The 19,575-nt window shown below is 36.6% G+C and overlaps 1 protein-coding gene across 4 annotated transcripts in view; it reads right to left on the minus strand.

Moving 5' to 3' along the window:
• Window positions 1-525: 525 nt before the first annotated feature.
• PTPRC (protein tyrosine phosphatase receptor type C) overlaps window positions 526-19,575 on the minus strand; it is a 113,983-nt gene continuing 94,933 nt past the window's right edge. For all 4 annotated transcript variants that reach the window (XM_087424340.1, XM_087424339.1, XM_087424338.1 and 1 more), the window contains 13 exons: window positions 18,746-18,782; window positions 18,551-18,648; window positions 17,704-17,829; window positions 15,785-15,942; window positions 15,463-15,598; window positions 13,653-13,802; window positions 9,451-9,541; window positions 8,057-8,190; window positions 6,989-7,123; window positions 5,248-5,370; window positions 4,848-5,026; window positions 3,150-3,285; window positions 526-1,626 (listed from right to left, as the gene is read on the minus strand). In XM_087424340.1, coding sequence (XP_087280466.1) covers window positions 1,351-1,626; window positions 3,150-3,285; window positions 4,848-5,026; window positions 5,248-5,370; window positions 6,989-7,123; window positions 8,057-8,190; window positions 9,451-9,541; window positions 13,653-13,802; window positions 15,463-15,598; window positions 15,785-15,942; window positions 17,704-17,829; window positions 18,551-18,648; window positions 18,746-18,782 — 1,779 coding nt within the window. In that variant the 3' untranslated portion in view covers window positions 526-1,350. The remainder of the gene's footprint in view (window positions 1,627-3,149; window positions 3,286-4,847; window positions 5,027-5,247; window positions 5,371-6,988; window positions 7,124-8,056; window positions 8,191-9,450; window positions 9,542-13,652; window positions 13,803-15,462; window positions 15,599-15,784; window positions 15,943-17,703; window positions 17,830-18,550; window positions 18,649-18,745; window positions 18,783-19,575) is intronic.

The following is a 19,575-nucleotide window of genomic DNA, read 5'->3' on the forward strand; positions in this document are numbered from 1 at the left end:
GAAAACCAAACCAACCTAAAGGTAGTGTGAGACTAATGTAATAAGCTGATGCAGAATTCAATAAAAGGAGTTGTGTCTGTTACCATCATTTTTCTTGAATTTTTCCTAGATCCTAAACAATTATTAGACTATGGATCTTTAAAAAAAGTTAAGACCTGTAAAATTGTCCTACAAATGTTAATTGCATAAGCCTATATTTTAATATGTGCTTACATAATTCATTGATGAACATGTAACATACTTAATATATTATGTACAAGAAAAGATAATGATTGAATTTCATTATGATTATCGATATCAATTCTTGGTAAAAGCATCTAAGCATTTGAGAAATTCAAAGTAAATGCATTTCAATGAAAGTTAAGGATGAACTTTAACATGGAAAATGTGCCTGTGTAATATTATATGTCTCATATCAATGTTTTATTCCATAAAAATAGCTATTTTAGGTTTTATACGTAAATATTTAGCACAAATACATTTGCATGATTCCATTTTTATACTATGGATTTAAAATATATTGCATTTGTTTAAAGACCTTTATTTAAGTTCAGTTGTAACAAACATAATTTGGGGTCAAAAGTATCAAGCAATGAATTTCACATATTATACAGAGAATAAACCATGTTGCAAAATTGTAAACACCACGTGAAGATGACAAGATAGGCTTGCTTGAAAATTTTAAATGAGATTAAATAAGCCTGAAAAGATGTTGGAATAAATGCTAACATATGGAATATAAGTTTTCCAAATGTTAATTTAGTTCACTTTCCTGTAGTAACTATACACACACATACTACATTTATGTCTATTTCTAGGAGTAAAATAGTAAACTATAAGATACATATGAATAGAACAAGGAGGACATCTTGAGGTCATTGTAGAAATGTCGTGTTATTCTTAGAACCCACACACAATTTATGATTTAAAAAATAGATCCTTTAAGCTAAGTTAACACTTCCAGTATAAAATGTTGTATTTTTTCTTCAAAAAGACAAAAAGGCAAAGTTTCTCAAGAGCTTCTACATTCACTTGAAAGAATTCTCTGTCTCTCTGTCTGTCTGTCTGTCTCTCTCTCGCACACACACACACACACGCAAAGACTACAAAGAAGTTCTATTTTGCTGAAAGATGGGTAAAATTGTAAAAGAAGCATAAGACTGTACAAAATGTTTTAGCAAAACTGTCTTAAATATTTTTCTACAGAAGTAAAAAAAAAAAACCTTCCCACAAATATTGTTCCAATGCACTTCATTAATCCACTGTATATCTATTTTGCTCTCCTACTTCTAGAAAAAATAGAAATAACGTTTAATATGAGGTTCTGAGTTGTCCCACTTATGTCTTTTCCTATGCACTTTGAGTTAAAGCTGGACTTGCTGGACCATTGGCAGAGTGCTCTGGCTCCTCAGGATCACTTGTGGGTTTGGAACCTTCTTCCTCTTTGTTTCCTTCCTGGACCTTATCTAGGGCATCAGGTGAACTAACACAATTAGCATCCTGTTTTGTTTTGTCCACTTCATTATCAAATTCAATTTTATCTTCTTGATTGTTGTTTTTCTTTACTTGTCCATTCTGGGCAGGATAGGTGCTAGCAATGATGTCATATAGGAATTGGTATTGCTCCTGGTAAAGAAAGAAGCAAGAAATTATATAAAGGAAGTTTATGTGATTATTTTTATATCAGATGAAAATTAGCAAGAACGAATCATTTACTTGTGGAAGTCTTGAGTAAGAGAAAACTATTCTTATGTGTTTTCATAAAAAAAACACTTTAAACGGTTTAGTCTCCTTCCAGTTCTAAAGGATTGACTGCAGGGTACTCTTCAAAATTTACCCTGTAGCCACACCAAACCAGTCTTCATCCACCTCCCAGGCCATGTGGTGTCTCACTGCCAGGTCCTTGCCCACGATGCCCTTTCTTGTGCTTATTCTCTTGGCCAATCATCTAAGTGTCTACACATCTACGCATCATCTAAGGATCAGAGCCGGGGTCACCTGCTTCAGGAAGCCTATCCTGATCCCCAAAGGTTCAATTAAGTGCCCTCCTTCATGTTCTTATCATTTCTCTTTCATTTCACTTACCACATTCTTTAATAAATATCTGCCTTTTCCTCACACTAAACAGTGAGTCTCTTCATGACAAGAGCATACAGTAGGCACTCAACACATTTTTAAAACTGATACATGCAAGCTCAATGGCATACACAATTAAAAGCTGCAGGTATCTGAGTGAGTAGTTACGTTTATATCGAGACTAGTCACTAATTCCCAGACAATTTCTATGGTTACTACCACTCATAGAGGATACATGTTTGATTGACTGCATAAATGCCACTTACTACCCTGTCTGTAGCCACACGTCTTTGCAATGTAACTTTGCAGGCCCTTCGAACGAGACGTGGAGTCTATTTCCCCACCCCTTGCATCTGGCTGGCCTTACGACTTGGTTAGGTAAGAAAATGCAGAGGAAGACATGCTGTGCCAGTTGCAAGCCTGGGCCTCACGAGGTCCTGCACACTGCTGCTCAGCCGCGTGGAACGCTGCTGCCTTCACGTGATCACGCTTGGGCTGCTGCTCTGGACGGAGGGAGATGTGTGATCCACTCGCCCCCGCTGTCACAGCTAAATGCCAGCCGACCGCCAGCCTGTGGGCAGTCGAGGTCATTTTGGACCAGCCAAACCGAAGCAGACACCCCAGTGACACCAGACGTATGAGTGAGCCTGGTCCGGATTGGCTAAGCCTGACGTGATCGGAACAACTATTCAGCTGATCAAATAGACTACTGAACTATAATAAATGTCGTTTTGTGCAGTCACTACATTTCGGGGTGTTTTGTTACACAGCAGCACAAATTGGTACGAGATTAAAGGTGGGAGAAATTAGGGAATTCATCAGCATTTAAAGAAACCTTCATGAACTGCCACACTAAGTGCTGGCAAGCTCTAAGTGGGTCTCTCATTTATATTGATAATAGTTCAAGGTGAATTATCACGTGAAAACGGAAGATAAAAAAGAAACATAGAAAAGTGAACTGAAGAGAAAATAAGGAAAGGAGAGGAGAGGAGAGGGGGAAGAACGAGAGAGGAGAAGAAATTACCAAAATAAAAATGCAAAATGTGTTAAAAGCGATGGTGAGGGATACTTACAAAGGTGGGAATCATTCCTGGCCTAGCTTTGCGTAGAGATTTCACTACTTGAAAAACATCTATCACTTCTTCTGTTTCTGCGCTTTCCAAGAGATTTAACAAGGCACAAAATATTCCTGTTTGCTGAGATCCATCTCTATAAAAGAAAGAAAAGATAAAAAAAAAATCATTCTACATTGTATGGAGAAAGGGATATCAGAATAAAAATGGAAAGAGACATATTCTTCACTTCATGTTTGTCGTAACTATTTATTCCAATCTCTTAAGAGCAAAATAGTTCTGCCAAGTGCATTTTTTTGGACAAAACTTTTTCAATTTGGGAATAAAACAATCCTATAGTTTAAAAAATATTTGTCTTAGGCTTTCAAAAGGTACTGTCTTCTGTTTAGTACTTTACAGATTATAATACATTTTTATTTACATTTGAAGTTATTAAGACATAGATCATAATGCCAGTTTGATGGATGAGGGTGTCGAGATTTAGGGAAGATAAAGGCATGACTAGAAAAACTGATGAAACCAAAAATACCACACTTGATATTCTGTAAATTACTAGATATCATGCTTTTCTCCTTTTCTGCCTCTCTACTGCTTTTTACAAATGTTTACTCTTCTGCAGCCCCAGAAAAATGATGCCTGGTGGAATTATTCATTAAAAAGAGAGCAACCAAATGATTTATCACACTGTGAGAGGTATGTTACATTTTAATAAAGATTCAATGTAAAGAATACGTTATTAGCAAGACTTTATTTATTGTACATAACTAAGGAACACATAGTAGGCATTCAACTATATCCTAAGAAACACATACAGTTTTAAAGCCTAAACTTCCCTTCTTCAGTTTTCTTTCCACACAAATTTCACCTTTGAAAACTCAAATAAATGCTGAAAAGTATATGTCTCTAAAAAATTGATTCTAGTATATGCAATTCTAACAGTAATGATGAGGCTTTCTCAAAAATTCTAAAAGCATTTCACTAGATTTACATTTTTGTCTTTACTTCTCTTTACACTTTTTTATTTCTTATTTACTTTATATTTTTTACATAAACATTTTATATTATGCATCCTTCTTTCAATAGCTCTTATTTAAGTTGGATATGTAGGCATCTATCATAGATGAAAGTTAAGGGTCTGCATAACAGAAATTAAAGCATTATTATGTATATCATTAAAATCTTTGCCTTTTGGGTCAGTATAGAAAGTCAAATGATGGGTTTCAAATCAAAGTTGCTAAGCATTGAAATTTGAGTTAATATATAACTTAAGATGTGTTTACTGAAGGCAAAGCATTCAGTTTCCTGGATTCTCTTAAGGTCTAATAGAGCGGATCAGTGCATATAAGCATAAATGAGTGTAATGTCCATCCATCTATCTGTTCATGCATCCTTCTGTTCATTCACTAATTTACTCCGGACATACGACATTCCAGGTTCAATGTTAGGCTCTGGGGTGTCAAACATGACATGACAGTAGTATTAAGGAATTCACTGCCTAAACTATCACACTGCAATCATTTTATTCTATTTCTATAAGAGGTACATGGTGGAAGCCTAACTCAGAGTGACTCCCTATGAGGCTTTCATTGCAGCGATGCATTTTATATATCAGGATAAACAGAATTTAACAGGAAGTGTGAACCAAGAAGTCAAGTATTATGATGATTTCTAGAGCATATTTTATCAAATCTCACCCACCTGCAGTGAACCAGGAGAGATGCACTCTTGTGATGCTTGTTCCCTTCAGGGGCACTCCTCTTGGGAAGTTTTTGTTTGAGAACCTGAATCATAGAGATCAACTCCTCGGGTTCTGCAGGAAGCTCTTCCACATTCCAGTTGGTGTATTGATATTGGCACACAGTTCGAGGATCTTTCCTCTAAAACCAGAAGTGAAGGGGACGTTAACTCAAATGAACTTCAGCCCACTGAATTATTTGATAGTCACATTTTCTTCACAAGTACTGATTTAAGTCGTTTTAAAATTTTAATCTGAAAACATTATTTAGATAGCTGCTTTGCTTTCATAGAGTAATTTATATTAGTTTTTCTATCAGATCAATTACCTCAAAGGTACATACTTCTGAAATTATTTACATACCTTGGAATGCCTCAATTCAAATACACGGAGGGTGTAAGCTGGAGATATGTTGGTTTCTTTCATATCAACTTCTATGTCTCCATATGTTTGCTTCCCTTCTCCCCAGTACTGAGCACAGGCTTCCTAGATAAGAAAGAACACGGTTCAACAACTTCTATAAGGGTTCTGTTTGGTTTGTAAAGTATTCTCAGCACCCGTCTCTGTCTGTCTATCTGTCTCTCTCTTCTTCCCTCTGTTCTATTAAATTGAAATTACGAATTGTGTTCTAAAATTGAAACCTACCCATAAAACTCTCAAGTCTATTTTATGTATGTTGGACATCCATTCAACCAATACATGGCGTTTCCTTGGTGCAAATCAAGGGAACTTAGGAATAACTGAGGTGGCCAGGACACTGCAGGAGCAGCCCTGTCATCACTAGTGTAGGTCTTTGAGACTTGCTCCTCCCTTCCACACCCTTATCATCACCTCCTCAAAAGTTACAGATTGAGCTGATGTCTGTCACGACACCTGCAGTAACTTAGGTCTCACTGTCCCTCCAGTGGTTCCTGAGGAAGGAGACTGCATCTTCGGAGCTTTGTCTCTGTATCTTGATGACCAGCACCATGAGCACCTCTACATAAGCTAACTGAAAAGTCTAAGCAAAGGGTCAGGTTGAAGAGTTGGTGAATCACAAAAGTGTGTCCTCCCTCTGCAAATAGTTCCCACCAACTACAGTCCCACAGTTGCTGACAACAATGGGCATTTCTGCCTGCACTCTCGTTCCATTTCCTGGCTTTCACAATTTACATGAAGAAAAAGATGGCCGGAATTCCACGCTGGAAATCTGAACATATATTTATTTTTAAAAAAGAAAAACACATAAAAATAAAAAACAACTTTCTATATGCAGGGGCAGGGAATCAGAGAAAAGAGAGGGAAAGAGAAGGCATAGAATATAATTACATGCTTAGGAGAGTATTCATTTAAATAAGCTTTAACATACATCAGATAATGTATTAGGTGCTAAAACTAAGTAAGATCTACTGCCAGCACAATTTTGAGAATTCAGGATATTAAAGAAAGGATCAAATATATGTCACAGGTATTAAACAGAAGATCCAATTAGATCTTGGGTTCACCTCCAACTACAGAATTTAACGATAATAAATATTCCATGAACATAAAGGAGGAGGATCTTGATAAATTTTTCAGGAGTTTTGTCTTGCTAGAAGAATAGGATCAAGATGGGAAGAGAGGACACATTTAGATATACAGAAGTCAGTAAACTAAGACTCAGTGATGAAAATGCAAATGGTCTGCTAAGATTCAATCAGTAAACCTACTTGTCCAGAGTGGAAAGCATAGAAAACACAAAAATATGAGGAAAATGGAAAGAGAAATGAGGGTCCAATTATTGAAGGTCTTAAATATCAACTGAGGAGTTTGGTTTTTAACTTGAAAATAGAAGGAAAATGTGGCTGTTGTTTTTAGCAGGAGGTGACACTGGGATTGCTGTGCATTAGAGGGCTTGTGAGCAGTGTGCAGGACTGGAGGGGGGCAAAGATGAGAGACCATTAGACGCAGACACAAGATGTTAGAGTCCAACACTTGGATGGAAAACCGTAGAAAGAACAAATGAAATTGTGTGACAAGGCATCAGAAAGACTTGGGTATAGTGATCAAGTAAGTAAACCAAGAATGGAGAATGATATTTTATAACAGAAAGGCTTAAAAAAAATAGATTCTTAAAAGTACAAACCTGGTCTCCACTCCTTAGCTCTGTCAGCATAACAATAACTTTGACTTTTCTTTGGAATATCATCTGCCAAAAGTCACCAACGGTCTCTTTCAGCGGTCCCTGAGCAGCAATCATCACCTCAGGCTTCCAGTAACTCTTTAAAAAAAGAAAAGGTGAGACTCTGTTACTAACAGATGAAAGAGCAGTGGATTCTTAAAATAACCATTTGGAAATATAGTCACTTAATTTGACATCAAAATTCTAAGATTAATATATATTAATAATTATATTAATAAATATTAAGATTCTTGGGTCCAAAAAACAATGTGATATCTGTATGTAAAATACTTAGTTAATGATAATACTTAGCTAATAATGTGAAATCAAGTGTAGAGCATATCATATTACAAGACTAAGTTTTCCCTTCCAAAAATACCTTTTTTTCTCTAAAAAGATTAATGTAGTTGCAAAGAGAAATTGTATAAGCATTTCAAGTTATCTTCATCATGTCTCTATTTTATTGGTGTTTATATATTCTTATGATAGCTCTTAATTAAAGTAATATTTATGAATGTGTGTTTCAGGAAAATTTGGAAAAGAAATCCAACTTAGTGTAAATGCAAAAAGTATTTACTAAAATGACTAAATTTCTTTGTTTGAATTCTCAGTTTATTAAAAAAACTGTGACACAGACTCATCTAATAATTAAGATAATCTGAATGAAAAGTTCTTAACTATACAGATATGCAAATTTGGATTTGCTTACAATTTGGGTATCTGAGTTAATACAAACATTTTCAAATACTTTTATTTGCTCAAATTTTATTTTTAAAATTAACATGATTATAGTCATATTTGTCATAAATTGTAACTAATAGCATTGTCATATATTGTGTCAACTCATTAAGTTTTAATATTTTTAAGTCTTTCAATAAGTTAACATATAGTATTAAAAGTTGAAACTTTGTTGTCAATCAATACATAGTTACTCATCATTCTTTTATAAAGCCACTGAATGAACGGCCGTGATAACACAGATATATTTTTTTAAAGAGTTGGATCCTGGGTTTTGGAAATTTCAGTACCCACCATTATAAAAGATGCATTAATGTATTTGCTGGTTTCCTCTGAGTCACTGTCGTCATCAGAAGATTCATCTGAATCACGCTCACTCTCTTTGCTCACTTCCAGTTCATGTTTAAGTGGCACTCTGTTAAAGTCATCTATGTAAAATAAATTACTAGTAAGTCCCCTTTAAAAAATCAAATCTCTGCTTGATTGTCACATGGAAATTAGAAAGTGATTTAGAAGTGACAGATTGCATTATGTAAATTTATTGACCTACATGGAATGAGCTGCTACATAAAATTCAGTTCTTATCAATTAACAAATTATCAAAAAGAAGTCTAAGAAAAAGAAAGCCCTTAAAGGGTTCCAGGAAGAAACATGGGACATAATTCTATGTTAAACAACAAATAGATACCATAACATTCCGTATGATTGTTCAATCTTTGATACATATGCTTTAGTTTTCCATGGAATTCATCATTCTGCTTGATATAAGTTTAAAAAATACATATATAAGCTAATAAAATACATAGCTTAGGCAAAACCTAATTTTTCAATTATATCCTATTAACATTAAATTAACAATCAGTTAAATAGATATCTCTGATAAATTATTTAAGCAAGAAAATTATTTAGTCCATAATTTCTCACTGTTTCTCAATTTCTTTAATTTCTAATAACCTGGTCAAATGATCTGAGTAGCCACATGGCCATCAATGCCATATTTTAAACTACATTCATAAGGAATCCTTCAGAAATTAACTAGGTCAACCATGCACTGATTCGATTTATTTGGTTGTCTAATTTATTAGCTTGGGTTATATTTTCTCCATGCTAATTTTAGTGTACACAACTGAGTAAAATTATAGTTGTACCAGATGTGGTCCTATCAATATGCCTAAAGAGCAGAATTCAAGTCTTAAAAACCGTGCATATTTTGATCTGTTAAATTTGATGATTCACAGTTTATAGAGTACTTTCCACCTACTTTCAACCTCCCAGATGTAAGGAAGGGATAAAGAGAAGGCAGAAAGGGAGCAAAGAACATAATCTTTGCCATTTGGCAATGATCCTGGAGTAAATAATTGAAATAAACTGAAGATGAGAAAAATCAGTAGAGACAACTTGGCCTTTTTTCTCCCAACTTCAGAAGTTACATCTTTCTGCCAACCCATTTCTGAAATAATTGGTAGAAAGAAAACACTGAATATAGTCTATCCTCCAAAGTCCATTGTGAATTTTGGGGTTCAAAGTATTTGCTTTAACTAAAATTAACTAGCCTATTAACTATTCTCCACTGTTAACGCAATGTTGAAAGTTGCTTTGGGATCATTTGAGTGTATGTGTCTTACATTAAACAAATCCAAAAGAGAGCTTAACTTTATCTGATACAAAAAATAAAATAAACTACATACATGGAATGATGTGAGAATTCCTGTTTTTACTTTTATTTTCTTCTTGATTTCCAATGTGTTGTGTCCTCCAGCTCCTATATGATGGAAGTCTCTGAAAGGAAAAACAAATAGAATGGAAAACTCCTTTAAAAATGTCAATGTTGGCTTAGATTATTATTGCAGCATAAGATGCTTCCTAAAGAAAAGTATTTCATCAAGTTTTGTGAAATTTGTATACATCCCCTACAGGTCACAATTTTTAAGTATGCCTCTGAATTTTTCCTTTTAATTGCTCAGGCATTTAGTGTTTTTGACATGGTGAGTTTGAACTAAATATATACAATTATATAACAGAATATGCTTTCTCCTTAGGAACTGCTGGAGAGTGAAACAGCATGGTTTGTTCTTGTATAAGTTGAAAGCACTGTACAGATGTGAATCATTATCCATATTGCAAAAGCGATGGTAAATTATTTAAAAAATGATCCGAAATAGACTCTCCAGATACAGCACTCACAGAAGACTTGGCTCACTCTTCGAATAGTTGATACTCATTTGCTTACACCTTCCAGACTGCTTTCCCTCTCACTCACAGGAGCTAACCAGTCAGCAAGACCTATCCTTTCTACCCGTGAAGCTCTCGAAGCCTTTTACGTTTCTCTTTCTACTCAGTTCACCGCACTTTCATTTCTCACTTGAAAACATCAGTGGTTTCTCAACTGGCCTCTTCACCTTCAGTCTCATCTGCTCTGATCCTTCTGAAACACAGGACAGAGCGTGTCCCTCTCGGGCTCTTCAGCAGCTTCCCATCATTGTTGGAAGCATCCAACCTCCTGAAAGAGCACAAAAGCCTTCAGGAATATGGCCCTGATGGTCTCTCCAGCCTCATCTCCCACTGGGACGCTCGCACTTCAGCCAAACCAGCTTTCTCAATTCTTGGAAGGGCCAAGCTGTCCTTCAGTTCTTTCCAGACTCACATGTGTGTTTTCTGCCTGGACCACCCTTTCCCCCTTTTGTCTCTTTGCTAACTTCTACCTGCTCTGTAGGTATCAGTTTAAATGTCAATTTCTTTTGGAAGATCTCCCCGCCTGCAGCCCTCCCTTCCCACTTGTCCTCCCATAAATATTTGTCAGTGGATGAATAATCTAAATCGAGACAGCTCATCATGTATAATTCGGTAGGATTTTATGTATATATGTGTGTATACATATATTTTTTAATATGTATTTAATATTTAATAATATTTCTTTCAAACTAAATATGGCACCTTGTTTCAAACCCTCTTTACTGAATGAGTGAAAACCTCATCATTGATTATCAGGCCACTTGAACACCATCATGAGCTGCACGGAGGCAGATGCCTTGGAAAACATCACAACACCTTTTGCTCTTGCAAGAATGGGGTCCCTGCCCTCTAGCCACTACCCAGGATGAGAGGGTGAACTAATGGCTCATCTTCATCTAGAACACAAAGTTTTCACACCTGAAACCCTGCTTGTTTCAGTTGCTATCACAAGTCTAAGCCCCCCAGTGCATCCACATTCCCCAGAATTACTCCTAAATGATTACTTGCATCCAACTCAGTCTCTTAAATCTCACCCATCAATGCCTTCCTCTGCCGTCTGGTGCTCATGGTCTGTCATCAGCAAACTCCCATCCATGCTAATCATCTTTTCCTAACAGTCACTTCACCTTTTTGTTTGGGAGCAGGGGGGCACCAAGTGAAACCTAGATGTCCCTTCAAGGCATCACCAAGAATGTTGTAGCTCTTTTTAAAAAGCTTTCCCCCCTCACACCCTATTTACCTCACAACTTGAAGAAAAGATATGTGCTCTCTTTGCTTCCTGCTTGTACTTGCAAACCATTTCTACACATTTCTCCTTCCAAATACCCAACTACTTTGATTTTCCTGCCATCATACTATATTCCCTGCCCTTCAGTTGGAGGTGTCAGGTACCGATTTCTGGATCACTCCTCCTCATTTAGTTTTCGACTTGGCTAATTGTGTGCTCTTCTCCTTGAAGTCCGTCATCATTCTTGGTTATTTCAACCTTGACAAGGATGATCTATCCAACACACCAGTCTCTTAATTTCTTAGCTTCTTCACTGTCTATGGTCTTTCCCTCCACTCCTCAGCAACCACTTTCTCCATTCTACCTTTGTAGCTTCATTCCAAACATTGCAGTACCTTAAAAATTATGATTTCAACTATCCCTGTTATTGGCAATTACCTCTATTCTTCCTAGTTATTTATTTTAGTATCTTCAATCTAGCAATCTGCAGTTCTATCAAAATCTCCAACGTATCTTCCTTACTACTTTCTCTATGCACTTCATGTCCTTCTGTGGCCAGTTTGCTCTTTATCATTCACCTCTATATCATTCATTTACAAACAATCCACAACTCCTTTGTCTCCTGACTTTCAAATAGTCACTGTTAAAAATCCTACGTGGACTTAACCCAACTATCTGCATACACAGCCCCTATCCCCAGAGAGCTTAATGTTGCTGTAGAAAACAATACAACCAATGCACTGACCTCTCTTTAAATTCATGACCATAAATTTCAAATGACCCAACAGTAATTTCTGACAATCCTGCTGCCTTTGCCTGGGGAGATTGCTTTTCTACTTTGATATCACTATTTCATACCCTTTCTCCTTCCTGAAGCATGAGCTCTTCTTTACCCTACTCACTCCTGTCCCCCCGAACTCTCAACTGATGATCTTGCTTCATATTTTCTTGAGAAAGAAAAGACAACTAGGCAAGAACTACAACTTCTCATCACCAAATCTACCAACCACCCTCCATCTTTACTCTCATTTTCTGTATTCTTTTATGCTTAGATGGAATAATTTCACTGTTTCTATCAGCGTTATGGTACCTACTTGTGCTCTTGGTCACACTCTCTCCTCACCTCCACTTGTAAATCACTTTGACTCTTGTGCCTAGAATTGTACTAGGCATGGAGCAAGTCATACTTGTTTCAGTGAAAGAATTTACTCTTTTTTTAAGTGACTTTACATATGACTGTTTAAATTAAATTTTTTTTTTTAAATTAATGACTAGATAACAGTTCTTTTTTTTTTTCATTTATTTTTTTCCCCCAAAGCCCCAGTAGATAGTTGTATGTTATGGCTGCACATCCTTCTAGTTGCTGTATGTGGGCCGCGGCCTCAGCATGGCCGGAGAAGCGGTGCGTCGGTGAGCACCCGGGATCTGAACCCGGGCCGCCAGCAGCGGAGCGCGCGCACTTAACCGCTAAGCCACGGGGCCGGCCCTAAATTAAATTTATAAGTGTTTCCAAACAGCACATGTGTGTATGTGGTTTTGTAGGGTTAGTGTATTGAATATGGTTGATCTATCAGCTGAAGAGTGAAAAAACAAGAACACATCCCTCTGTTTAAGACTACCCTGGTAACCTGCTGGTTCCTCCACTGCAGTACACGTCTTCTGGGGGATTGGGTTACTTGGTGATTACTGCATACTCCACCTCCATCCCCCCGCCTCGGCCCACTTTGATCCAAAACATTAAATGATTCTGTATGTGATTAAAAGCACATTCCTGGTCTTACGGTGAAACTCTCTAAATTGGTTGGTTTGGTAGTTTACAGAAAGGTTCCGTAAACTGGAAATCATGGGTGAAAGAGAAAGGTTACAAAACATTTTTTTTGACAACTGAGCAATTTGGAGATAGCTATGCCAACTTTCTGAAATCATAGTGAACTACATCCTCGGTTAGCTTTCAGAGTAATTGCCTAATAAATAGGTTAGGACACATGTATTTATCCTTCAGTTTCTGTCTACCAGCTCCAGCCAGTTTAACTTCCTAAGTAGTCATAAACTCCTCTAATTATTTCCTTTACAAACCAAAACCAGATGTCGTTTTTAAAGGTGAGATGCGACATTGCCTTTGGCGAACCAATTTTGTGGCTATATACTATTATTTTGACACTTTATTTTATACCAGCTTAATGAGGAATGGTTAAAAGTGTTGGCTGTAGAATCAGATTTCTAGGTTTAAACAAGTCGCTTACATAATGGTTGTGGGCTTTCAAGAATTTCTCTTAACTCGCTGTGCCTTCGTTTCCTCATCTGTGCTTCACTGGGTATGGTGAAGCCCAAACGCAAGAACTATGTCAAGTGCATAGCACAGCACAGGAAAATAGACAGCACTCAGTGAAAGTTGTCTGTGATTATTATTATTGTTATCACTATTATTACCTGGAATTCAGCCTCCAGTGGAGATGGCTCACTGGGTGGGTCTCTCTTCTTCATGTTAGGTAGATATGAATGTAATTCAGACAAGCTCACTTCTGTTTCTCCAAACTGATTGTATTCCACCAAGGCCTGATGGATCAGGATATACTGTGCCTACAATTTCAAGCAAAAACACAGATAATCAACTGATAACTTACAGACCTACAAATCACATTTAAACAAATTATGTATTCCCTTAATTTTGTCATATTGGGACAATGCATGAAAAAGAAAACTGGCATGTATAACATTTATTTATCATTTTTTTAAATTGAGGTAATATATCATTTAAATATTCTGGAAGTTGGCTCTCACAGTTCTCTAGAATATGAGGAAATTTTATCTCAAGCTATTTTTCCAGAAAAAAAAAATAGCTAGTTAAATAGATTAGGCATCTACTATGTGGTGCACAACTTTTATCTTATTTCTAAAAATTAAAAAATATTATCTGTTACTTCCTTCAGTGACTTTATTGAGTCAGCAGGTCAAATTACTAATAATAAACTATAATAAATTTCACACTATATCTGAGAAAAAAAGCAAGTTAATATTCCACAGAGCACATTTACAAAAAGACTTCTCTAGACCTAAAAACACAATATTCCAAACCCAGATTTAACAACTCCTAATCTTTTATCATATTTGAATCTACTATTTTAAAATACATTTTAATTAATTTATTTTAAATAAATGACATATTTCTGATAAAGTTCAAGCCTTTTTATTCACCACCTCCAGTCCTCTGAGTTTGGCTGTATCTTCCACTCTATTTTATTTCTCCACAGGAAATAATTTCTTTTTTTGTGTGTGATTCACAATTGTTTTTATATTTCTACACTAACATCTATGTATTCATAAACATTGTACATTTCTTAAAAATTACATAAATCGTATCCCATATGTTTCATTTGGTGACTTTGTTCACTCATTGTTTTCATCTGAGCCAGAGAGATAGATACAGACCTAGATTATTCTTTTCAATTGCAGCATCACTCGTGCACTACAAAGAGTCCATATATCCATATTTTGCTTGCCCATTAGCCTGTTGATACACATTTAGGTTGTTTCCAATTTTTTTGCTGTTCTAACAAGGCTGAATGCAATGAACAATCTTGCACATGTTTCTGGTTGTGCACACTGGTGCCTGCTTCTCTTGGGTCTGTATATATACGCGGAATTGCTGAGTCAAGTGCAGATATTTGCAATAATAACCATCACTTACAATTACTGAGCACAGGCATGTGTCAGCGACTGGTCTACATGCTGTACTTGGACGACTGTTTTGTTGTAGCTCTGTAAGTTACATACGATCATTACCTCCATTTTATAGACAACTTAACAGAGGCACAGAAACATTAAAAACTTGTAAAAGGGTGCACAGTATTAAGATTCAGAGTCAAGATTTGAAGCTTGGAAATCTAGTTCCAAAAACCAGGCTCTTAATCACTCTATTATTCTGTCTCCCTAGCTATAATTTTATGAGATGCTGTCAAATCCATCTTCGGTGTTTCTATTTTTTCCCAATCTGATATATTTTAAAATATTTTTCATAGTCATCCTTCCACAGTACTTTTAGCCGCTCTTGCAAAATGCTTCTGACTATGGTTGGTGCTTACCACTTACTTTAGTTGTCAGGAAATTAAAAGAGAACTATTTTCACCCTCTGTTTGAAGTTGAGAAGAGTCTGGATTTCTTTTAAGATCACTACTCCCACCACGAAAAGATTTAAGTCAGACAGCAAAAGCGAGGCTAGTGGCTGCAGGTTAGAGCATACCTCCACTTGAACCATCAGGCATCTCTGTCGCCTTAGCTTGACGACGTAGCCATACACATCCACCTTGTTCTCTGCCTCCAGGCCTTCCAGCATGGCGTCAATGCCGATATAGGTGCCTGTGCGTCCCACACCAGCGCTGACAAAACAAACAGGAAAGGGAAGGCGTGACCAGGCAGGGAAACATATGGAAGGCCAACAGGGTGAAGCAGAGAAGAGAATGTAAGTTTCTCCTCTTGGATTGTTTCCCAAAATAGTAGCTGCAAAGGGGAGGCCGTCCCTAACAGCCCCAGGCGTAAGGTGCTGCTGTCCCTCCTGCCTTTACCTGCAGTGCACCACGATGGGGCCGCTGAAGAAGTTGCTGAACGCGTTCACGCGCCGTCGCAGCTTGAGGAGCAGGTGAGGGTCCTCGGGCACCCCGTGGTCCGGCCAGCTGGTGAACTGGATGTGAGTCACCTCTCTTCCGGTTACTTTTTCTTTTTTCTAGTCAAGAGAGAATATTTCCTTTGAGATGATTTTTTTTTCAAAGCAAACGACCTGACATAAGTAGAAGGGAGGACCACTATGAAAAACCCCTCATGCACGTTTTTCAGCCACAATTACAGTTTCCTTTCCAATTAATAACTAGTCATTGAGATGCCATGCAGGATTGGAGTGCACTAACTAGTAAGCACAAACTTACCAGCAAGTAAGTAAGACATAGTAGGTGTAGCTGAAACTGCTAGGAACTTTCATGCTGCCAAGCCAAAAACAGACAAACAAAAAACCACAAAACAGAACCAAACACACAAAAAAATGGGGGTTGGTGGGTGGGTGTTAAAAGATATAAAGTAAAAGCCATTCGCACAGCTTTTTGAAATACTTCTGCCTGGTAGGCCAGCAAACAGGACTATTTGTCACGTGAAGACAGACTGATTAATTATTTGATTAACACAGTATTTGTTAAGCCCTCTTGTATTAGAAATGTCAACTCAGCCTGCAGAGAGAGAGCTGAGGAAAGTCAGCCCCAGATTACAGCTCATGTTTGTTCCAATTCCAAGTTAACCACCAGAAGATGCATAATTCATAATTCTGTGACCAGGTATGAAGAAGAATCACCCACATTTAGATAACAAAAGAACCAACAAAACTTGGCTGGTTGTAATTTTCTGGTAGGACAGAACTGAATTAATTAAGAACAATGATGAAAGACTAATCAATGCAACCAGATCAGCCTTGACCTCTACTTCTCACCCATATCTATGGTTTGGGGGTCTTCGTGACTTAGTCCATCATATATTTAGCCATGAACCATTGGTGGGATTGTTCCACAGCCCTCCATGGGCATAGTGGCTAGTGATACCATGGGAAACTGGGAAGGCCTTGGGAGAAATCCACAATTGGTATTTTTTTCTTGCAGAAAATGTATCTGGACCACATGGAAACACAATGTGGATTACTAAAAACCCCCCAATAAATGGAATTCAGAGAAAATTTCAACCTATCTATAAAAACTTCCATTTTTAACAGCTTTATTAAGATATTTTTCACATACCATAAAGTTCATTCATTTAAAGTGTAAATTTTTTTTATTATATTCACAGAGTTGTAAAATCATCACCATTATCTAAGGACATTGTCATTACCCCAAAAAAGAAACCCATACTGATTAGCAGTCATTCCTATTCTTGCTCCAACCCCCTAAGTCCCAAGCAATCACTAATAAACTTTCTGTCTTCATAAATTTGCCAATTCTGGACTTTTCATATAAATAGAATCATATAATATGTGTGAAGACTTCCATTTTAACTATTGTTTAAGGCCACACTGACAGTTTTCTTTACTGAACTAAACATTTTATCTCTCCTACATAGTCAGAACTTTATACTCCTTACACTAGTCTCTAATTGTGCCATTTGTATAAATATTCTTTCCATAAGGGTGATAAACCCATTGAGAATAGGGACCATTTTATCATTCATTCATTCAATAATTCAGTCATTTGTTCAAAAGATTTAATGAGCCCCTTTCTTTTTACTTCAAGGGTCACAGCATTGTGAATACTTTTGATGTGACCTGGACAAAAACCTGTGACTTGACCTGACCCTCTTGGCTTGTGTTATTGTTCTAAACCAACCCTTCCTCCTGTAGGTCATTAAAAATAATTTTTCCCAGATATATTTTAATTTCTCACATTTAATATTCCATAATTGTATTTTTATACAAACAGTATGAAAATAAAATTATGTAATAAAACAAACTCACATTTGTAACATTCAGCTTCTGAATGATATAATCTGGACATCTTTTGTGCTCATTGATCTTCACAACAACATCTCCAAAAGCCCGGCTGCCCTCTTCCATTGATGGCCAGTATTCTGCACACTTGTTCTATATTTTAAAAAATCATTAATTATTCCAGTTTTTCATTTAAACAAATTTGTTTATTAAACAGTTTTTTAAAAGAAACAAAACAAAAATTTAAAATTTATTCTTCTGAAATTCTCAAAATATTTGTATATTCTCCTTTGTGATGCTTGAAATGTATTCTATTTCCCAGGAATGTGTCCTGAAGGATTTCCTAACTATCTAGCAGAAGGATGATCTTCCCAGGCTTAGTTGCATGTTAAAAGATGACGTGTTTGGTGGTCAGCAGAAATGCTGTTGTTGCATATGGTTAATTTCAGGCTGCTGGATGGGCAGGCTTTCAAGCTTCCTAAGGTAACATTACATGAATGACCACCTACCTGCCCCAGGTTGGTTTTGTGTCAAGGATTCACAAGTACTTGTGAAATCTGCACATAGAAACGTACAGAACTTATGACAATACCCCAAAGAAATAGGAATCGAATATAACTCCAGCAATTAAGCAGAAGCATTTTAATTTTATTCATACATACATATATTTATATATGTCAAAATTTTATTTTTCTACATGTAAGAAAAATTTAAATCAAGCATTATACTGATTGAAATAGAGAACTGTGCGTTTTAGCCATCAAGCACATATCTGTGGTTTTTCGAAATGCAGTTCAACACTCTCTTTTCCTAACCCCAGGCTCCACCCTATGAAGCCATAAACCTTCACCCTATGAATCGCCGGGGTCCTTACCCTGTTTCCTTCTTCACATCGAGTGACCATGACAATAACCGTGGCTTTCTGTTCCCAGATCATCCGCCAGAAATCATCAACAGTTTCATCCCTGGGACCTAGGAAGTAAACAAATACAAACTGATAAGAAGTATCTTCTTAAAAGTGCTACAAAACAATTTTTCAAAAAGAATATTGGACTATCAGATAAATTACCTTGTGCAGCAATGTATTTCCTGGGTTCTTTGAAACCCTGTTCAAAACACACACAAAGGTATATCATTTACTGAACACTCCATTATTCACTTACATGTAAAACTGTGAGTTAGAGGAAGTTGCTTTAGATCCACCATTCTTGGTTCTAATTTTCCTGGGTATTTTCAGATTATAAGGGAGATTTTATTAACTCATGATCAGGCATTTAATTGTGCCAAATATGTTAGTTAGCATTATAAACAATATTCATGACTTTGTGTCTTTGATATATTCCCAAAACAATTTAAAAAACTAGACTTCACCCTCATCTAGGATGATGCAGTAATTTACAAGAGTAATTCAGTCATTCCTATATTTTATATCCTGCCAACCCCTACAGCACCATCTGCCACAATTTACACCTCCTTACCAGACACATAGCTACTTTGGGGATTTTTACTCAATTTCTTTCAATAAATCACTCTGAGATTACCCCACACTTCTACCTTACAACTAGTGCTGGGATACACTGATGATTCCCCAGACTCTTTTTCTGCCATTCTAGGTAAAAGATACAATAATTTTCATTTCATTAAGTATAACGCCTGCTTTCTCCACTCCTGTTAGAAAGGCAAAGAAGGAGTACAGAGACAGAATATTGTGCTAATTCCTTCCAAAACTATCTCATATTCCTTAAATTCACCTCAGCAATCAGAGAAGCCCGTCAGAGAGGTAACCTTTGCCATTACATGAAACTCAGTCACATGGGCCACAAGAATTCACGATTAATCTCAGTAACTTCTTGAAACTTCTATCTCATGATATAGTATTACCCATACATTCATTCATTC

This window comes from Ceratotherium simum, chromosome 36 (genome assembly GCF_057802395.1).
Source record: "Ceratotherium simum simum isolate JZ-2026a chromosome 36, ASM5780239v1, whole genome shotgun sequence".
NCBI classification, from domain to species: domain Eukaryota; kingdom Metazoa; phylum Chordata; class Mammalia; order Perissodactyla; family Rhinocerotidae; genus Ceratotherium; species Ceratotherium simum.